The 22,009-nt window shown below is 39.6% G+C and overlaps 3 protein-coding genes across 5 annotated transcripts; all 3 read left to right on the top strand.

The window, feature by feature from the left end:
- Positions 1–201: 201 nt before the first annotated feature.
- Positions 202–7,144, top strand: LOC126378956 (serine hydrolase-like protein 2). Of its 2 annotated transcripts, XM_050027507.1 has the most exons (8): positions 202–255; positions 382–458; positions 1,082–1,198; positions 2,081–2,233; positions 3,330–3,435; positions 3,879–3,966; positions 4,413–4,510; positions 5,647–7,144. In XM_050027507.1, the coding sequence occupies exons 2-8, from the start codon at positions 398–400 to the stop codon at positions 5,942–5,944; spliced, it is 921 nt and encodes a 306-aa protein (XP_049883464.1). In that variant the 5' UTR covers positions 202–255; positions 382–397; the 3' UTR covers positions 5,945–7,144. The 2 variants fall into 2 exon arrangements, with proteins under 2 accessions (XP_049883464.1, XP_049883465.1); XM_050027508.1 differs by lacking the exons at positions 202–255; positions 382–458 and having other exon boundaries at positions 1,082–1,194.
- Positions 7,145–10,943: 3,799 nt separating this feature from the next.
- Positions 10,944–16,772, top strand: LOC126378960 (serine hydrolase-like protein 2). The gene is made up of 6 exons (XM_050027511.1): positions 10,944–11,278; positions 11,635–11,751; positions 12,546–12,698; positions 13,241–13,431; positions 14,854–14,951; positions 15,523–16,772. Exons 1-6 carry the CDS (start codon positions 11,221–11,223, stop codon positions 15,806–15,808), a joined length of 903 nt encoding a protein of 300 aa, XP_049883468.1. The 5' UTR covers positions 10,944–11,220; the 3' UTR covers positions 15,809–16,772.
- A 974-nt stretch (positions 16,773–17,746) lies between these two features.
- LOC126379016 (serine/arginine-rich splicing factor 1A-like) lies at positions 17,747–21,757 on the top strand. 2 transcript variants are annotated; one of them, XM_050027597.1, is made up of 5 exons: positions 17,747–18,432; positions 19,061–19,164; positions 20,008–20,082; positions 21,109–21,233; positions 21,541–21,757. In XM_050027597.1, exons 2-5 carry the CDS (start codon positions 19,108–19,110, stop codon positions 21,665–21,667), a joined length of 384 nt encoding a protein of 127 aa, XP_049883554.1. In that variant the 5' UTR covers positions 17,747–18,432; positions 19,061–19,107; the 3' UTR covers positions 21,668–21,757. The 2 variants fall into 2 exon arrangements, with proteins under 2 accessions (XP_049883554.1, XP_049883555.1); XM_050027598.1 differs by lacking the exon at positions 19,061–19,164.
- Positions 21,758–22,009: the final 252 nt, after the last annotated feature.

Consider the following 22,009-nt stretch of genomic DNA (forward strand, 5'->3'; position numbering starts at 1 on the left):
AGGTAAGCATTTGACCACAATTTCACCTGATTGTAAGTGACGAAGTGGCCGAGAATAGAACATGCTTACCTGGAAAGAAATGTCAATAAAGTTATGTAAGTAAGAATGACAAACATTTAAAAGGATTTTGTTTTTAGCCGTGGAACCCCAAAAAGGTTGTAAGTCGTGTATCCGAATTTGCCTTGATTTTGAACTGTCAGTGTCAACAGCAAGTGCAAGTGACGAACTTTACAATATAATTAATTTTGTAAATAGGTATCTAGAAAGGAGATACATTATTTAATTGTATTGACTTCACAATAAAAACTTAAATTTATTAGTTGTATATTTTTTTAAACATTAAACGTGGCGTTGTGTTAATTAAAGTTAATTATTTTATAGGAAAAAGTTTGTAAAAATGTCTCTGTTGGAAAGTGAAAAAGAATGGTTTATTCAAGCTCCTTGGGGGAAGATATGTAGTAAGTACATTTTCTAAATGTCATATAGAAATTTTATATACCTTAAATATAAATAACCTTAAAAAAGTTAACGAAAACTTGTTTTCACACAACTTGTACTTTGGCCATTGTGACTCGACTTATAAATAAATAATGTCGCCAAAAGAGTTTGATAACTTAGAGATTTAATAAGCTTTTTTCTACTTAGAAAAGGGTTGTTAATGGGTGATAGTGATGCTTATTCTGGTAGACTCAAAGGTGGTGATTCCTGTAAAAACCAAATTACTATTTTTTATTTTTAAAACTTGTTTATCCTCTAGGGGAAAGGCAAAGGCAGAACCTTATTTTTTATTTTGGTTGTCAGTTCTGAAACTAGTGTTATCTCTGTCTTGCATTTGTCGTAAGAGGAGGACAACACTATTATTAGGGCTGTCAACTAAAATAAAAAAGTTTGTCTGCCAGTATAGGGGTCAAACTTAGTTTTATTAGATTGACACTTCTAAAATTAATTTTTAACTTTTTTAAACTAAAATGTTAAAATTATGTATGGAGAATTATTGCGACACCTGATGGGAGAAATAGGCATTTTTTCTCCTCATTAGAAGAAGAGAGAAGAAGATTGTCATTCTTGTTTCTGTTTGCAGTAGTGGCATGGGGCAGCTGTCTGGACCCCCCGGTGCTGGTCTGTCACGGGGAGAGGGACTCCCTCGCTAGCTTCCGGCCCCTCCTACGGCTACTTCCCACCAATTTCTACTATGTAGGTGAGTTGCTTTTTGCTTATAATTTTAATAGTGTGTGGAAAGCACCTATGAAGCTGGCATGATCACTCAGGGTGTTCAAAGCCCCATTCTTCTTCTATAGTGTGGGTTGTGAGGTGAATTACCAACCTCATCAACCCTGGTGTCAGGGCTATTATTGAGCCGCCAAAGGCCCCTGTCATGGCTGATGTAACAACTACTTACTTACATCAGTAGGTAGTAACCGGGACTAATGGCTTAACGTGCCTTCCGTAGCATAGATCATCTTATTTTTTGGATAATCAGGTGATCAGCCTGTAATGTCCTAAACAAACTAGGGATCACAAAATGATTTTTGTGATATGTCTCCACAGGGATTCGAACCCGGCACCTCCGGATTGTGACCCCAACGCTCAACCACTGGACCACGGAGGCAGTGAAAGCCGCGTTAAAAAGTAGAAAATAAATGTATGTGTGTGTGTTTATCAGGATTGCCACTGTTATATACTCACAAAAGAACCCGAAAACGTCAGGAAGATGTGCATAGCTTCGAGACAGCTCAGTAACTGCCTTTTTTACAACCACCCTCCAAAGTCCAATATATGACATGCAGTTTTCACTAACATGGTTGGCTCGACCATTGTAGACGGCGATACGGCATCACCTATCACGTTGGTCTAAGAGAAAGCTCGGTGAGGTGTGGGTACTTAGTTCATCTTGCGATGGATGTACCTCTGACTTTTGTTTTATTTGAATCTCTCTTTCTCTCTCTCTCTCTCTCTCTCTTTCTTTCTCTCTCTCTGACTGCGCCATTGGGCGCGTAGTCATGAGTTTATGTTATAAGTGAGTGTAGACATAATAGGGTGAGTTTGCGCACTTTTTGTTTATGTAACATAATGGTTGCAGGTATGGAGTTACCTGGTAACGGGCGGTCAGACCCGTACCCCCCGGGGCTGCCGGTCTCCCTCATGGACCTGGTCTACAGCCTCGAGGTGGTCCGCAGGCACTTCCGATGGGACCAGTTCATATACTTGGCACATTCCGTCGCTACCACTATAGGTAAAGATAAAGATAATAAACTTTTATTCTTTTATTTTTAACCTTCTATGAGGTGGATGACAAACCTGATCAACCCTGGAACAACTTTTTTTAAGCCTCGTTTGCACTAGGCAACAATTATCGCGCAACACATAAGGCTCAACATGTTAGACAACGTTGCACAACAGCGCGCAACGTTGCCAGCTGAAGCGCAACATGTCGCGCGGCTTGTTTGTTTAAAGAGCATCGTTAATTGAGCAACAATTGGGTCGTGTACTAGGTTCACGATAAATTATGAAATTCTGTTTACTAAATAAAGAACTAACTAATTTTGTTTACTAATTCTGAATTCTGTTTACTAATAAAGACAGATCTAAAACTCACGAAAAACATTATCTTTTATCTATTTTACTTATTTATAAATTTTAATCAAGAAAAACGTAATAATAAGTCCGGCATTTTATCACATTTTTCTATGACGTCCTAGTGTGCTTTTTCATAGTAATTTCGTGTTTTGACGTTTAGTAAAAAGTAACTGATTTGTCTAGTTGGAAACTAGCCCATTGTTGTCGAGTGGAGACGTGACGCGCAACAACACCAGTTCCTCTGGCGACATGTTGTTGACAGACGTGTAGTAGATGCGTAGACAGTCAACGTTGTTAACAAAAGTTCCGCGCTAACTTGCAACATATTGGACAACATGTTGTCGCGCACCAAATGTTGCCAAGTAGAAACGCGGCTTTATTAATTATTGTTACGAATGGTCAAGTAGATAGATAGATAGATAAAGTGTCGAAAGTCCATTGTAGAACTACTAGAAAGAACTTTTTAAATTCGTCCTTAGAGACTACCGTCGGCCGTTTGCCGATTAGATGCTGACTATATTTTTCTTCTATCGTGTGGGTTGCTTTTCAGTTGGATTACCAACCTCATCAATCGACTATATTTATCATTGTTTTAGGTTTACGTGGTTATTATCATAATTAAAACACATAATAACGGGTTCTTACCGCGTTTAATATCGGGAGTCTCATAACCCTGATTTAAACGCGGTAAGAACCCGTTATTATGTGTTTTAATTATGATATTTTATCATATATATTTTTTAAATTTGCAGGTAGACTATACAATGTATCGAACCCTGGCCGCATGTCTCGGGTCATAGAACTAGACCAAGTGACTCCTTCTTTCGTCATGGTTACGCCGGAGAACTTTGCTGACTGGTAAGATTCTAGCTCCATACATACAGGGTGTTAGCGACGTCGTACTGAAACCTGAGGGAGATGATTCAGCTCATGATGTTCATATCAAGTGGTATTTTCCGTCGCAAAATTCATGTTTTTTTTGTATTTTTTTTCAATTCTATACTTTTGCCATGGATAATGAAACTATAAACCACTGAAAGAGCGCTGTTGTGCAACGTTGTCGAACATATCGAGCATCAGCTGTTGCGCATAATTTGTTGTGCGACGTTGTCGAACAAATCGAGCATCAGCTGTTGCGCATAATTTGTTGTGCGACGTTGTCGAACATATCGAGCATCAGCTGTTGCGCATAATTTGTTGTGCGACGTTGTCGAACATATCGAGCATCAGATGTTGCGCCTCATTTGTTGCCAAGTGAATATGAGGCTTAAATTTATGTGTTTTTTTTTAATTTCTTCCAGGTATAACATATTGTACACGCAGTACTTCGACAGATACGACTTTTACAACTCATCGAAAGAGAACGCACCAAAATATACAATGGAACAGGTAATTGCTTTTTGAATCGATCGATTTAAACTGTTTATCGATTTAGACTGTATAGATAGCGCTGTACAGATTTTTCTTCGTTGAACTTTCTAATTTCATGGATAACAGATAATGCATCTTTTATCTTTGTTTTTGAGTATAAATTATACTCTTTTTATTACACCCATGCACAATATCTTACCTCTTTCAATTCCATTTCTCATTTTATTTTTTTTATTATTATTTTTTCTTTACTTATCTATGTTTCAAAATAAAAAAAACAAAATCAAAATAGTTTATTTGCTTTAAATAGTACATAACACCGTTATTGGGACTTCCTAGTAAGCCTCATGTAAAGACCTGTGTCAGGAAGCCCTGCTTTTCCTAATTGCTATTACAACTTTGATAGTACATATTGTATATGTATAAGTATCCTACAAAATGATAAACATAATTCTTGGTTTCAGGCCGTGGAGCGCGTAATGAGGGTCCGCCAGCTGCCCCCGGAGGCGGCACGAGCCACCGTCGAGCGGTGGAGCGAGCCCGCGGGACACGGGCTCATCAGGTACCTAATTTTTTTTTGTAAAAAAATTAAAGGGTTGTTTTACGGACCTGTCAAATCTTCAGGTTAGGTAAACGGACCCTGTGAAATACTGTGGAGGGACATCTCCCTCCCGCCGTAAGTGGGGATGCTGGGTGATAACTGATAATATAAGGCAGCTAAATCAATTATATAAAAATATTTTATGTTTCTTTTTTTAAAAGATAGTCTAGGGCCCTGTGCCGAGGTTTTTCTTGCAGCTTCTTTTCCCCGGCCATACAGGTTGTGAGAAGCTGCAGTAGTTTTAGGCGGATGAGACGTTCGTTATGTAAAAATTGACGATTCAAAGTGTAACTATGTTACCTACTGAATAAAGATATATTTGAATTTGATAGACTTGGGGTCGTCTGTCGCCTGGCACTCAGTCCCCTGTGTTGGTGGGCGTGCGCTTTTTTTTCTTTTGTTTATCTGCAGTTTAGGTTTATGTAGGTAAGTCACACACACACGCACACACGCACACACCACTCATGCATACACATCTCTGTTCTAGTAAGTTCATAATTATTATCAGTAATTATAACTTGATCCCAAGACTCAAGTCGTAGGGCTAGACTGAGACAGATAAAAGTATTCAATCAGTCAAGTGCTCATACACACACACACACACACACGCACGCACGCACGCACGCACGCACGCACGCACGCACACACACACACACACACACACACACACACACACACGAGCATACCGTACTGGTTAGTTAATTTTAATTATTATTATTAATTTTTTTTTTGCTATTCTGTTTTTAGTTCTTATCCTTTTTTTTTTTTAATGTATTATTTCTCTTTTGAGTTGTTACGTAACATGTGTAACATACTACGTGCTATAATGCACTTAATTAATTAGTATAGCACTTTACATAGTTCAGAGGGGGGGAGCCTGGTGAACTGTAATACGGGTTTCGAGCCCGAGCTCTCTCAAAGGTATTCTTTCAAAACATTTTGTACCCATTAGTTATTATTATTATATATAGTATTAACTGATCCTTTGTAGAGAGAGAAATAAAAAAATAAATAAATAAAAAAAAAATAAGCGCACCCTACGAAAACGGGATAACGCTTGGAAAACGAGTAATAATTAAATTTATTTTTTCTCACAGATTCACAATCGACCAACGCACGAAGCATCTTCTCCGCCCCCCCTTCTCAGCCGAGCAAGTGAAAGCCCTCTTTACCTCCCTCCCGACCCCCACACTAGGCATCATAGCAGAGAAATCAGTGAAAAATGGCTACTTCACCAACACGAGTTTCCTTCTAGAAGATTACGGAAACTATAGGGTCAGAAAAGTGGACGGAGGCCACGATGTACATATAACCAATCCGGAGCGTATGGCTCCCTTTGTAAGTCAATTCCTGTTGCATGGCATCGACGGGTTGGACAGGAAAGCTAAATTATAAAAAATAAACTTTGCGGCGGACCTAACGAGTTGACCAACTAAATCCACCAATTTACAACAGATGGCGCTCATTGTTCAACGCATAACATAACACAGTGTGGCGGACCTAACTAGTAGACCAGCTAGTTCCGCCCATATACAACAGATGGCGCTCATTATTCACCGCATAACATAATAATATAGTGTGGTGGACGTAACTAGTAGACCAGCTAGTTCCGCCCATATACAACAGATGGCGCTCATTATTCACCGCATAACATAATAATATAGTGTGGTGGACGTAACTAGTAGACCAGCTAGTTCCGCCCATATACAACAGATGGCGCTCATATAAAATATAATAGAAATTGTTTCTTATAAAAGGACGCCACACACAAAAACAAGAGTATAACATCATACAATGCAGGCCTGAACTCTGCGGACCCAATAAGTTGACCAACTAATACCGCCAATAAGCAACAGATGGCGCTCATATCATACAATGTAGGCTTAAGGACCAAACGAGTTGACCAAGCTAGTTCCGCACTTTAAACAACACATGGCGCTCATATCATACAATGCAGGCCGAAGCACGGATCGTCTTACTAGACCCCTAGTTTGGTTAGGACATTTCAGGCTGATCACCTGATTTTCCGAAAGTAAGAACAGTAACAAAGTGATTTTTGTGATATGTATGGGCCTCTGGATCGTAAGCCCAACGCTCAATCACTGGACCACAGAGGCCGGTAAAACCACTCAAGAGGTGTGACTTTGGTTGCTTCTCTTTATTTGGATCAGAGTAATAATGGTGGAAGATGTAATTGTGCTTGGGTGTAATAAAAAGGGTCATCATTTATACCCAAAAACAAAGATAAAAAATGCATTTTATGTCTGTTATCCATGAAATTAGAAAGTTAAATGAAGGCAAATCTGTACAGACAACTTAAGAGGTGTGACAGAGGACTTATCTCTACCAGTCATTGTATGAATGGGAGATATCTCTTGAGACTGCACATCCTACGCTTATCTGTCTATCTAGTCTAATCTTAACGTTCGTCCAAACAGACTATAACAGCTCAAAACGGTGAACGGAACTGTCAAAATAAAATAAACAGAATTCTTTCTTTTTTTGGCGATGTACGTATCAACTTAAGTATTTTATTTTATAGTCATGTTATTTAATGGTGAATGATGTTACAAATAAAATAGTAAATAATTTAAAGTTGTTTTAATTTTATTACGTAGGACTTTTCGTTTTTGTCGCATGCACTCTGAGCGGTGGGCACGGATCGTCACGCATTAGGTGCCTCATGATGGGTACAGGCGTCGTGGCAGACCTCGAAAGAGATGGCGTGACGAGTTGGACGCATGCCGGAGGGACTGGCCGGAATACGCACAGGACCGCGAAAAATTGAAAGAGGAAGGGGAGGCCTTTGCCCAACAGTGGGATCTTGTAGGCTAGATTAGATTAGGACTTTTAAAATCATAGCTGGTGGGTAGTTGGGTATATTAATGTACAAGATCTTAGTGAGATCGTACCCACATTCCTGAGAAACGCGTTTTCGGAAGTATGTGACCTAACTACAGATGTAAGGCCGGTTTAAAACCATTTAAACCAATCCTTTTATAACGAAAAAAACCGTTTAAAACCAAAATCAACCATTTATTTCGGTTTAAAACGGCTGATGTTGATGACTATGTTTTTCTTAATTATAAGTAACTACATTTTCTTGATTTTACCGTGGTAGAGATATAACGGAGTACCTATACTCTAACTTTGTAAATATTTTTTGAATGTGTAATAAGTATAAGTGCTTCTATGCTGTTCTGGAAACAAATAAAAAACATAGAACACGTTCAGCTGCTTGTCTTCCCGGGCATGTCGTAAAAACCGACAGAGGGATTGTGTCCTCTAACATGATAGACTAATGTTATGGGCGATAGGCTGATCCCTTATCACCATAAGGTTCATCATATCCAGCTTACGACATCGCATCAACAGTGGCTGCAAGTTGTCTTTGATTACTTGTGGCTCTGCCCACCCCATTAGGGATTACGGGGGTGAGTTTATGTGTGTATGTAATAAGTATAAGTACTGTTATTGATAAGTAAGTAAGTAATATTATACTTAGCGTGTTTAGTTCTATAGGTAGGTACTTTTTATTGATATTCTATAAACTACGTATTCTATAACATACGAAACATGACGTCAAGTGACCAAAAATTGCACATAATAAAAAAAAAATGATTATTTCTCTCACTAGCTTAGAACTTGAGTACAATATCCAATGAATACGGGTACAAAATTAATAAAGCAGGCGAGAGACTGGTGTCTGTGATAGGCGTGAGCCTGTGTTACAGATCACCAGGCCCCAACCTTCGGACATTACGGAATAGATAATATGCTTATACAGCGAGCTAATAGGTACTTTAAACGAGAAAGAACATTTTATACAAGAAAAATAAAATAGAAAAAAATAAAATAAAATATAAGCTAATTATGTGGTGAAGAAGGATAATGAAGTTTAAAACACAGTTCTTTTATTGTTGTAGGCGAGTTTTCAACGGTTTAAAACGTTTTAAATTGGTTATTTTACATAGCTATAGACCTAACCTGTATTGGACTGGTTTTCCCTTCGCGGGTTGGAAGGTCAGACAGGCAGTCGCTTCTGTAAAAACCGGCCCTGTCAAATCTTCAGGTTAGGTAAGCGGACCCTGTGGAAAACGGGATAATGCTAGGTAGATGATGGTGTTAGTGACATGGTAACGAAAGCAGTAGCTAGTTGGCTGGACCGCAGCGTAGAAAGTTATCTATCTATCTACGTCAATAAAATCGTAGTCTTAATCGCCTACGTTTTACTTATATCGCGTCGCAACTTCCATGCGACGGGTGCCAATAAGAATTTTAATTGCCACCCAGAGACAAGCTCGTGCGCCATTTAGATATAAAATAATAATTTTATAATATTTTTTTTACGAATCGATAAGTTTAATCTGACAGATAAGTTAGAAATAAAACAAAGTATGATAATAATAATATTAAATTAAGAACTGTACCCACTGTCTTCTATCGTGTGGGTTGTGAGGTGAATTACCAACCTCATCAACCCTGGTGTCAGGGTTAGGGTTATTATTCAGCCGCCAAAGGCATGACATGATTCATGTGACGACTACTTATTTAAATCAGTATCTATGTAGTAACCGGGACCAACGGGTTTAAGTCTGACTTAGCGTTGTCTTAAGTCTGTCTTACGAGTTAAAGTATGTGCCCACTTTTTTAAACTGTATCTTCAAGACATCTTGAGGGATATCTTGGAGACCTATAAGACTTATCCAAGACAAGGGCTTGATTTAGTCTACTTACCTTCAAAATATCTACAATTCTTTTTTAAGACAATCGGTTGTTACTTGGGTCATCATCACCAGCCCATTAACGTCCCCACTGCTGGGGCACGGGCCTTCCCTATGGACGGATAGGAAGATCGGGCCTTAAACCACCACGCGGGCCCAGTGCGGATTGGTGGTTATTAACGACTGCTAATGCAGCCGGGACCAACGGCTTAACGTGCCTTCCGAAGCACGGAGGAGCTCGAGATGAAAACTTTTTTTTTGTGGTCACCCATCCTATGATCGGCGCCGAGCGCGTTTACCGCTGCTCCACCGAGCTCTGCCCTATTTTTCCCTAAAAAAGTAGCATGAAGAATGCTACACCGACAAGAGCGTGGCTCCTCAATTAGCGAGTGAATAATTGTATAGTTATCATTAGCCAATATAATGTGTGTACAATGCCTTATTGTTAACGGATCTCTATGTTGTCAAACAATTCAATTATATTTGGCTCACAGGTGTGATTATAGATGGCGGATACGATATTATCTTAATAAGATATGATAATAATAATAATGTACTTACGTTAATAAATAGTATTATTAGGTTACTACTTAGATCCGGTACGTATGGAAAACATATAATTATATTACCCATACATATACCTATGTATAGAAAGCCCCGTCCCGCAGTAATTGGGTCGAGCACTAGGTTCAAGATAAATTATGAAATTCTGAACCGGCGTGCGTGTATAAAGCGATTGATGAATGTGGAGGAAGCAAGAGAAGTGTGTCAGGATCGAAGCAAATAGAATTCTATAGTCTCTGCTTACCCCGGTGGGAAATAGGCGTGAGTTTATGTATGTATGAAATTCTGATTACTAAATAAAGGCAGATCTAAAACTAACGAAAAACATTTTATTTTTTCTATTTAACTTATTAAGTAAATTAATTTTAGGCCCGATCTCCCTATCCATCCATAGGGAAGGCCCGTGCCCCTGCAGTGGGGACGTTAATGGGCTGGTGATGATGATGATGAATTTTAATCAAGAGAAAGTTAATAATAAGTCCGACAATTTATCACGTTTTTCTATGACGTCACAGTGTACTTTTTCATGCAAATTCCATAGTAATTTCGTGTTTTGACCGTTAAGTAAAAAGTATTAACTTTTTTAATTAGTATCCTAGTTGGAAACTAACCTATTTGTGTCGGAGTCGACCTAGGTTTTCCTCAGCCCTCCGCTGGGGCTCACTTTAGTCTTTCTGAAGAAAAAAAAGAAAAATCTCATTTCGAATTCATTATTTGGATCATAAATTATTACTTGGTCAGCAGTGAAGGAAAACATTGTGAGGAAACCCACGTTCCCGAGAAATTCATTTCGGAGGTACTTATATTACCTCTTGTAAGTAATAGGCTCGTTTTCCCTTCGCGGGTTGGATCTTGGAAGAAAATCGGACACTGTGAAAACTGGAGAAAGCTTAGGAGATGATGATGGAGAGATGTCTGTCCTTATTCGATAATACTTACACAAGTCACAACACAACATTGGACTATGCCCCAGACTAATAATGAGCAGCAATTATTACTTATCTTAAAAGATAAAAGATTCCGGGTACATAATATATTAGCATAATTTTGTTATCATATCATGTTTGGTACGAATAATAAATAAGAAATATTGAATACGAAGTTCAGTCGCTGCGGTGAACTGGACAAGCGTCATTATTAAATAAATATTTAATAAAATATAATAAAATAATTATTAAACAAAATAAAACGCTGATCAAACTAACAAAATTGAATTTAAAACCAGTGATTTTGATGGAAAACTGTTTTATTAATCCAATTAATAAAGTGAAAATAATAAATAGTGAAAGTTATTGTGATATTTGTAAAACTATTAAATAGTTTTATAAAGTAGCGTATTTTATTATTATTGTAAAGTTGAATCTCTTAATAAATTATTGAAAAATGATACCTTTGTTGGAAAAACAGTGGTACATCGAGGCACCATGGGGAAGAATAGCTTGTAAGTGAATTATTACATTATATTTAAATACCATTAAGAGAAAATTCGAGATGAAATCTTTTTTTTTGGTCACCCATCCTATGTCCGGCCTTTGCGAAAGTTGCTTAACTTCAACAATCTAGACCGAGCGCGTTAACCGCTGTGCCACCGAGCTCCTCCGTGCTTCGGAGGGCACATTAAGCCGTTGGTCCCGGCTGCATTAGCAGTCGTTAATAACTATCAATCCGCACTGGGCCCGTGTGGTGGTTTAAGGCCCGATCTCCCTATCCATCCATAGGGAAGGCCCGTGCCCCAGCTTAATGGGCTGGTGATGATGATGATGAAAGATTGCTCATGTTCTTACCTTTTGTCAACAGTAATAGCGTGGGGTGACTGCACCGACTCCCCGGTGTTGCTGTGCCACGGACAAGTGGACTCGGCCGCCTGCTTCAGACCTCTAGTCCGGATGTTACCTAGGAAATACTACTACATAGGTAAGTGCATGGGATAAGTGTAGAAAGAATACTGCGGGGCGGAAGACAAGAGGGAAACTGCTGCCCTATTTTTCCCTAAAAAATAGTGATTCTTCTTCTTCTAATAATAATAAACGTTTATTGCATGAATTCAGGTTAGGTACATTGCAGATTACAGTGCACAAAAATCGTTGGTATCACCAAATTCTACTTTTTCAAGCATACCTACACAATGAAAGAACGGACGGTACAAGTTACATTAGATACGTTAACTTCTGCTTATATAATAAATAACAATTAATAAAATACCTTAAGCTACCTATATTCATAAAATATTAAAAATAAAATATCAAAATTAAAAAATCAAAATCTAAACAAACATAACATAACAAATACTTTATTGCACAAACAGGAAAAAACAAAATACAAAACAAAAGAGAAATAGAATTGACGCTGTAAAAGCATTTCTCCACAAGCCAGTCTTTTGACTTATTCTACCACAGTATCACTTCTTCTATCGTGTGGGTTGTGAGGTGGATTACCAACCCCATCGACCCTGGCGTCAGGGTTACTATTGAGCCGCCAAAGGCCCCTGATATGACTCATGTAATGACTACTAACTTACATCAGTAAGTAGTAACTGGGACTAACAGTTCAACGTGCCTTCTGAAGCACGGATCAATCTTACTTTCGAACAATCAGGTGATCAACCTGTAATGTCCCAACTAGGGATCACAAAGTGGTTGTGACATGTCTAGAATACGGAAGCTGTTATTCACTCCATAACATAACAACTTATGTTCTTTATTTCACAGCAATGGAGCTACCAGGCAATGGCAAGTCGGACCACATGCCCCCCGGTCTGATGATGGGCGCGTATGACCTTGTGTTCTCCATCAAGCTGGTCGCCGACCACTTCAGGTGGACTCAGTTCACATACATCGCACATTCCTTAGGAACATTATTAGGTACGATCCTGCATCACGTCGACATCTAAGGCTTCAAAACCCCGACACCAACCCCGCCGGAGTGGTCTATGATTTCTCTCATATACGTAGATATCGACCCGCTAGGGTCGTTTAATTCTTTCAAATATAAATTTTGATTTTCCCTTTCAATTATAACGTACACGACCGACCTCCGTGATCCAGTGGTTGAGCGTTGGACTCACGATCCGGAGGTCCTGGGTTCGATTCCCGGTGGGGACATATCACTAAAATTACTTTGAAGTCCCTAGTTTGGTTAAGACATTACAGGCTGATCACCTGATTGTCCGGAAGCAAGATGATCCGTGCGGAAGGCACGTTAAGCCGTTGGTCCCGGTTACTACTTACTGATGTAAGTAAGTAGTCGTTACATGAGCCATATCAGGGGCCTTTGGCGGCTCAACAGTAACCCTGTCAGGGTTGATGAGGTTGGTACTCCACCTCACAACCTACACGATAGAATAAGAGAAGATTATAATCTTCTCAGACGAAGCTTTGAGAAGTTGATACAATTCTTCTTGCAGGTAAACTCTTCAACATGACCTTCCCCGGCCGGATGTCCCACATCATCGACCTGGACCCCACTCCAGCGTACAAGACGGTCAGCCAGCACCAGCTGTCGTCCTGGTACCAGGAGTACTTCGTCAGCTACTTCCAGAAGTACCAGAAACTGATGTCCCCCAAAGAGAAGGCTCCTAAATATACCTACGAGAAGGTGAGACCACTTTCATAAACAGCCCATACAGGGTGTTAGTGACATTATAACAAATACTGAGGGGGATGATTCAGACCATGGTATAAGAAGACCAGGTATGCTCAATCCTATGACAAGCCGCCATTGCTAGCCCATTGATGACGTAAGTGTTACCATTAAATTGGTATCTCCAACATTCCAAGGACGCGAATTTTATTATTGATAATTAAGTGAATTACTGACTAATGTATTTAATTACTAATATTTGTTACGTATGGGCGCACTTTCATATAATTTTGTCGTGAAAAATTGGGTTCCGACATGAAAAAGGAAAGTTCTAGCTACGAGGTAACTTGTTCCTCGTACCAAAGTTCGCCACCAAACTTGACATTTTGATATTCACCCGTTTACAAAAATCATTAAAACGATAGATACACTTAAATATTTTATTAAAAAGTACAAAATATCCTTGCAAAACTTGCAAAACATTGGACGTGGGTAATTTATTTTTTACGAAATGGCAACGCAGCGTCGGATGACGTCAGCTGGGTTAACCTTGAAAATGCTAGCTGTAAGTTTTGAGGGTACCTGGTGTTTTTATACCATAATTCAAACCATGATTCTGAGTTGATATCAAGTGGACAATGGTGCTAATTCCTGTAAATACCATCTAATTTTATTACACACAGACACGCGCGTACCACTGATACACTTGCACTCGTTTGCCCCTACTACTTTAATTACTACATGGTTAACTGTAATTAGCTTCACTAGCTTATAACATAATATTGTAAAGTATTGTAAATGAGCCGTTGTTAACCTGAATAAATAAAAATAATAAATAGTGGTGCTAATTCCTGCAGACGCCATCTAATTTTCTTTTAAGTTATATCTGTCATTTTCTTATCCGCCGAAAAGGAAAGGGACGGGTAATCGACAAGCATAAAATTTATGGAACACACGTCAATTTTAAGCACAAATCTAAAACAACCGTCTAAAAATTTTACATCAGTCAATAACCCGACACAGTTAGTAGACAGCATGTCAAACGGATTGCATACCAGTGACGTACCTTTTTGATTCGCTCGGGTTATTCATTCATTTACTCTTTCTTCCTAAAATTAAGAGCTGTGAATCATCCGTCCCTTTCCTTTTCGACGGATATGAAACTGACGGATATAAATTAAAATAAAATTAGGCGGTGTCTGCAGGAATCGGGGCCATTGTCACTATATAACCCCCTTTATATGACGCTTGATTGGCACAGGCATCCCCTCAAACAACCGGAGGGGGTATGTGGTATACTCCACCACGCTGCTCCACTGTGAGTTGGTGAAGGCATTTGGGTAGCCCGGAACCAATGTGCCTTCCGAAGCATTATATCCTTTATCCTATGTCATTGTCTGAACAACCGGGTCTTACGAGAGGTATGTTTATTTTCAGGCATTCGAGATGATGAAGAAAAACAGAGGTTTAACAGACGAAGCTACAAAGACTGCTCTGGAGAGAATACTCGAGCCAGCTGGTAAAGGATTGGTCAGGTGAGTTGGTACTACCTACAATACAATCCAGTGGCGCCCCTAGGGCGGTGGCAGTCAGCTCGCGACACCAAACACTTCCAGGACCGACGATGTCCCTTATTCAGCGCTATCGACCCACTAGGGTCGATTAATTCTTTCAAATATTCTTCCTCTCAGACGACGCCCTGATACAGGGTGTTAGTGACATCGTAACGAATACTGAGGGGATGATTCTAAGTTAATGTCATGTGGAATTTTTCGTCGCAAAATTCATGATTTTTTTAGTTTTGTTTTAATTATTTTCCATTTTCTTTTGCGAAGGAAAATTCCACGTAATCAACTCAGAATCATGATCTGAATCATCCTTCAAAGTTTTTGTTACGGTGTCACTAACCATGTTAAAAAAAAGATAAAAGATTCTGGGAATATTTTTGCGTTCACGCTAACAATGATTTCCGATGTTCGAAGATCTACTCGGATTGTCGGATTATCATTGGGACCATAAACAAAAAAATCAAACAAACTCTTTCGTAAAGGGCTTTTGATTTATTTTTCTGATCTTTGTTCTTATACAGGTATATACTTTTTTCAGGTTTACCTTCGACCAGCGAGCAAAACTGATAACTATACCACCCCTCCCTCCTCAATACTTGAAGCAACTCTACACGTCAATCACGACCCCTACACTATCAATCCTGGCTGAAGATTCAATCCAAAATGGCGCTTATAAAATGGCGCCTTTCGTCTTTGAAGAGGACCCGATTAGAAACTACAGAGTGCGTAGAGTTGAAGGTAACCACGACGTCCACGTTAGCTTCCCTGAAAGGATAGCGCCGTGTATTATTGACTTTATGGTGAAATCTAGATGTTCTGGATGAAGGGAAGCTAATACCTGTATTCTACGATCCGCCTCAGCTGTATTTTTTAAGTTGACATTGTGACAGTGTGCTGCCGCCAAAGGATGTTTTCGGAGTACCGAACTGAGCGTAGTAGCCACAAGTTAGTAGTGTGACTAGGGATCGACGATCCAACAGTGTTGTATTGGAAGTTGTGTGTAAACTTTGATATCGCGTTTCACGACTGCTTGAAGACTGCATTATTGAATGTGGCGCCATCTGTTGCATGTGAGCGGAACTAGGTGGCCAAGTAGTTGGGTCCGCTACAGACATTTACGTCGTCGACTTGAGGACTTTACTCACTGGAGTCCAGCATTTACTGCCAACATAATAATGCGAAAATAATGACGTCATGCCCTACTGGAGATTCTCGAGTTGAAGTTGAAGCGACGTACTATGAGAATGCCGATTTTAAGCTGAGTTCGAAATGCCTTGAGGTTGCTTCAACTGAGAACGGAGTCAAGGAAGGTGGTACGGTAACGAGCACTTATATGTATACACTTTGAAACCATGTCACATTAACTTATTTAATAAACGAAACCGTAGGTAAGTCTCCTTAAATGTCAAATACGATAGTGCGACAAGGTTCCAAAGTGGGTACATGATTACTTAACAAGTTCAACGTCACACAAAATCGTTGGTTGTATCATTCCAGCAATGGGGGACACGGGTGACCCAAACTGTACTGTCACATTCAGCGGGGGTCACCCGTGAACCAATAGAGGGTTTCGATTTAAACACGATTTACGTAAAACTGTTAGAAGAGAGTTAGATGAATGAGTATTCTCTCTTGGCCCACCTGTGGGTCGTGTGGCATTGAACGTGTTAAGTACAATCATTTTGATAGTTTTACATGCAAAGTGCGGGAGCTTTGAAAGTCTTAATAATGACTTGACTACATTAAGGCAGTATGTATTTGTAAGAATATAGTTTATATTTTAGTACATATGTTTTGTTTTTTTAAAACCTATTTAAACAAATGGCTGTGACCACGAGACTACTTTTGTGACGTGGACTCTAAACCCGCACTATACCCACCGAAATAAAATTGTTAGAGGGTAAGACATTTAAAAAACGTCTAAAAAATTGGCTAGTTGATATGGAATTTTATGACTTGAATGAATATTTTCAACAACAATGATATTTAAAATTGACAAATGTTTATAATGTGACTAATTATTAGGTACTTACTTAATTCCTTGATGCTCAATACTGACATTATTTGTAATATTGTACGTCCGACATGGACATGCTGTTGAGACAATTTTATAATGTTTGACACCTGCATGTATGTACCTACACAGCTTCTCAATAAATGTTTCTTGTTTATAATTATCTCGCATAGGTAAGTAGATATTATAGTCCAGTAGTTGAACGTTGGGCTCGCGATCCGGAGGTCCTGGGTTCGAATCCGGGGACATATCACAAAAAAAATCACTTTATGATCCCTAGTTTGGTAAGAGCATTGCAGGATTATCACCCGATTGTCCGAAAGCAAGATGATCCGTGCTTCGGAAGGCACGTTAAGCCGTTGGTCCCGATTACTTCCTGATGTAAGTAATTAAGTAGTCGTTACATATGAGCCATGTCAGGGGCCTTTGGCGGCTCAATAATAATCCTGACTCCAGGGTTGATGAGGTTGGTAATCCATCTCATAAGCCACACGAGAGATAAGAAAAAGAAGAAGGTCGCTTTGCGTACTAGGTACACTATAGTGTTGTCAATTCATTATCATTTTAAGAGCCACGCTCTTGTCGGTGTAGCATTCTCCATCCTTGTCTATGAATGGCCAATTCTTTAACTTCCTTATAAGACACGACGTTCGCCTTCTCTCTAATATGTTCCATGTAAGCTATTCTTGGTCTTCCTATTCTTCTCTTTCCTTCTATCTACCCTTCTTTTTTTTTGTTTTGGTTTTCCCCGAAGGGTAAGGCAAAGGGAACTATGCCCATACAGCCATGTCTTACGTATTTTTTTTTCTTGATGATTAATGAAATGATGAAAGGAGATGATGATGAAACCTAAGCCCCCACCCTCGGAGTAGACTCCTACTCCGAACTCCAAACGAATTACCTCAAAAGTCCGCATAAACTTTCGAGTTATGAAGCGGCTTCGTGGCACGAAGCGAAAATAGGCAGATACACTTTGTATATTGAATAGTCCGATATAATAACACTCGCGAATATCTTCCGACCAACTTAATGCGATCATTAAGCACAAAACACCACTTCGTATTAATTATTTAGATTATTCAATGAAGAAAGCAACTGTCCCGTTCCCGTTTCCCACCAAAAAGCCTATCTTCCCTTCTATGGTGTTTGTAGTGTTGTCAATTATTTTGAATAAAACCTTCATTTAGAGACCGTGCGCCCCGGCCACTTTTAAAAACATAATAAAATTCATAAAAAGAATGACATCTCGAAACGTCATTGTCAAAAATGTAAAAAAAACATGGGTGGCGCAGGAGAAAACTAAATTAGAAATTGAAGATTATAGTCAGAAATGAAGCGCCAATATTTTATATTCCACATTAAACAGTAGAAACTATTTCAGAAGATATAGTTTTTAAACGCACCGTGAGGTACGGAGGCTTCGTTAGCGGCGAGGTAAGTCAGTGTCTTAGGCAGATATTTCACTATAAACTCTCGGAGTCACTTACAACTATGAATATGAACAAATTCAGAACTGCTCTTAAGACATGGCTTGCACAAAAATGATTTTATGACGTCAAAGAATTTTTGAATGAAAACTAATACTTATCCATTGTATACCTATATTATTCTTTTATAGTTTTTTGTTTTTTATTGTTTTCTCTCTTAAGTTATTTCATTGCCTGTGTGAAAACTGTAGATGGCTGCAAAGGCAAAATGTTGTGAGACGTAATTTGTAACTATAACTGCAATTATTATAACTGTACCTAAATTTATACACAATAAAAACCTTTTCACTTATAAGTCTTTCGGTCAAGACTTCCACGAAAGTGACGGTATAACTCCTAGACAAAAATGCATAGTTTGCGTTATACGGAACTGATTGCGAACACGGTTTCTGTAGGCGCTCGCTAGAACTGTGACTACTGAGAATATTGTTCTATAAATTATTAGATAAATACAATCCTAGTGGTTAAAGCAGTCGGCGCAGGATTCGATTCCCGGCGGGGGACTCCTGGGTTCGATTCCCGGCTGGGGACGCAGGTCACAAATCACTTTTTGAGACTGTCCTTTGTTTGGTTAGGACATTGCAGGCTACATCACCTGATGATCTGATTGTCCGACAGTAAGATGTTTCCGTGCTTCAGAGGGCACGTTGAGCCGCTTAAGCCGTCGGACCCAGTTATGGTTAGTATTTACATAAGTATAAGGTTGCCATCCGCCCGCGACACCGACCCCGCGGGCGTGGTCGACGATTTCCCTCGCTCAGCGCTTATCGCAGTCGACCTACTAAGGTCGATAGATTCTTTCAAATGTAATCCTCTCTGATGACGCCCTGAGCCGAGGTTCGCGCCCAACCGGGCACCCTCAAGCCTATCTTTATGCACCTACCGAGTTGGAACCCTCAGCGCCCCCATATGGCCCACCAAGTGGTGAACGCCATTTGCGGTAAATCTTCAATATGTCAGAAACATTTTGGGTGTATCCTAGTTTAGGCGGCCGGGTTTAAAGATTTCATTTTCGGTTTGGTGCTGCGCCGGCGCACGCAAGTCGTACTTGTTTTAAAGTTCGCAGTATCACCAAGCTTTACTGCCATAATATGAAGACCTCCGTGATCCAGTGCTTGAGCGTTGGGCTCACGATCTGGAAGTCCCGGGTTCGAATCCCGGTGGGGACACATCACAACTATTTTGTGATCCCTAGTTGGGATATTACAGGCTGATCTGATTGTCCGCAAGTAAGATGATCCGTGCGGAAGGCACGTTAAGCCATTGGTCCCGGTAACTATTTACTGATGTAAGTTAGTAGTCATTACATGAGTCATGTCAAGGGCCTTTGGCGGCTCAATATTAACCCTGACACCAGGGTTGATGAGGTTGGTAATCCACCTCTACGTGGTCTACACCTCTAAGTCACGTCAAAAAAAAAAAACGACCTCACAACCCACACGATAGAAGAGAAGGTTGCCATATTTAATTTACTTTTAACGCCTTATTAATTATTAATTTGTGATAATTTCCTTCTGTGTAGAAGACAAACCCGGGAATGGAGGGTCTCGTAGAGGCTATCGTGGACTTTGTGCGTGTGAGACAGCTGAATTTTGCGGTAAATATAACACAAGCACACGCACACGCACGCACGCACGCACGCACGCACGCACGCACGCACGCACGCACGCACGCACGCACACACACGCACGCACGCACACGCACGCACACGCACGCACGCACACAAAAAAAAACACACACAGACACGCACGTACCACTGATACACTTGCACTCGTTTGCCCCTACTACTTTAATTACTACATGGTTAACTGTAATTAGCTTCACTAGCTTATAACATAATATTGTAAAGTATTGTAAATGAGCCGTTGTTAACCTGAATAAATAAAAATAATAAATAGTGGTGCTAATTCCTGCAGACGCCATCTAATTTTCTTTTGTTATACCTGTCATTTTCTTATACGTTGAGAAAGAAGGGACGCGTAATCGACAAGCATAAAATTTATGGAACACACGTCAATTTTAAGCAGAAATCTAAAACAACAGTCTAAAAATTATACACTGGCCAATAACTCGACAGAATTACGTTGACAGCACACGTCAAACGGTTTGCATACTAGCGAGATACCCTTTTGATTCGCCGGGGTTATCCATTCATTTACTCATTCTTTCTAAAATGAATAATTGTCAATCATCCGTCTCTTTCCTTTTCGGTGGATAAGAAAATGACATTTGATATCCATCTTTGGACTTCGTATCAACAGTGGCTGCAAGTTGTCTTTGATTACTTGTGGCTCTGCCCACCCCATTAGGGATTACGGGCGTGAGTTTATGTATGTATGTAAGAAAATGACATTTATCAGAAATCAGAATCATTTATTCAACGTAATTATCATGGATAAACTTGAAGGTCAATGTAACATTTTTGAATTTACATCATTTCGCAAGGTGTTATGGCTGAGGAGAAGAAATGACAAGAAACTGCAACAGCAACACATCTTTTTAATTAATGAGGGTACATTACAAGTTATTTAATAACTAGAGGAACTTAAAGTAAAATTAGGTGGTGTCTGCAGGAATCGGGCCAATAACCGCGTAAACCTAAAAAGAAATGTCTATGTTAAAGGTCGCGGCGCTTCTGACGTTCGGTTACCTGGTGTACCAGTACTGGGGCGTGCTGTTCAGGGAGAAGATTGACGAGTTCGAGGAGGACTGCCCGCATTCGAAAAGAATGGGCAGGTCACGTTCCAGGTATGGATTCTGGTGAACTAAGCCCTCCGGACTCGTGGTCACACCAGGTTGTCACACCAGTATGACAAACAGGTTTTTTTTTCTTGTTTGTCACACCGCTAACAATACAACACCTTTTATCACACCATTGTGAGTGCGGAGAATATCCCTATGATAAAACACTAGTATGGTGTGACAACCTGGTGTGACCTAGCATTTCTTTTTGGTACGCTAAAATTAACCTTGCTCAGCAAATTTGGGCACTTTACAGATCCAGTTACAATTAGCATAGTTTGTGATGTATGTATGTTTTTATTTTTTTTGTCAGATCGCGCTCAAGATCCAGAAGCCGGGCTGGTTACCACGATAAATCTGACAAGTATGGCCGCACAGGACGGAGAGCCTACGGGCGCTGCCCGGACTGCAGCAAATGCAACCTTGAGGCCTCCAAATAAGGTCCAACAATGTAACATCGTTTGACGCCCCGAGTCCCTATACAACTCATAAAATTGCAGTGCAAATAAGTTAATATATTTATTTATTCATTCTGGCGTTTTCATTTTTACAAAACTAACCACCATGGTTGTACAGTCATGAGCAATATAAATGTATCCACTTTAGGACTGTGTCGCACTAACATATTTGACATTTAGTGGAAACTTAGTTCAATTTGTCAAAAAAGTTAATGTGACAGGGTACCAAAGTGTATACATATTAATGCTCGTGACCGTATATGCTTTGAAACGGAACTGTAGTCATAGAAAAAGGAATAATACGTATAGGTTCTACGTATAGAA

This window comes from Pectinophora gossypiella, chromosome 27, assembly GCF_024362695.1.
Source record: "Pectinophora gossypiella chromosome 27, ilPecGoss1.1, whole genome shotgun sequence".
Lineage (NCBI taxonomy): Eukaryota > Metazoa > Arthropoda > Insecta > Lepidoptera > Gelechiidae > Pectinophora > Pectinophora gossypiella.

Coding starts and splice junctions, on each gene's coding strand:
- LOC126378956 (XM_050027507.1), top strand. CDS start 398: ATGTCTCTGTTGGAAAGTGAAAAAGAATGGTTTATTCAAGCTCCTTGG. Junction 1,199..2,080: donor CACCAATTTCTACTATGTAG/GTGAGTTGCTTT, acceptor TAATGGTTGCAG/GTATGGAGTTACCTGGTAAC. Junction 3,436..3,878: donor CCGGAGAACTTTGCTGACTG/GTAAGATTCTAG, acceptor AATTTCTTCCAG/GTATAACATATTGTACACGC.
- LOC126378960 (XM_050027511.1), top strand. CDS start 11,221: ATGATACCTTTGTTGGAAAAACAGTGGTACATCGAGGCACCATGGGGA. Junction 11,279..11,634: donor ACCATGGGGAAGAATAGCTT/GTAAGTGAATTA, acceptor TTTTGTCAACAG/TAATAGCGTGGGGTGACTGC. Junction 12,699..13,240: donor TTCCTTAGGAACATTATTAG/GTACGATCCTGC, acceptor TTCTTCTTGCAG/GTAAACTCTTCAACATGACC.
- LOC126379016 (XM_050027597.1), top strand. CDS start 19,108: ATGTTTCCGTGCTTCAGAGGGCACGTTGAGCCGCTTAAGCCGTCGGAC. Junction 19,165..20,007: donor AGCCGTCGGACCCAGTTATG/GTTAGTATTTAC, acceptor CCTTCTGTGTAG/AAGACAAACCCGGGAATGGA. Junction 20,083..21,108: donor TGAGACAGCTGAATTTTGCG/GTAAATATAACA, acceptor TCTATGTTAAAG/GTCGCGGCGCTTCTGACGTT.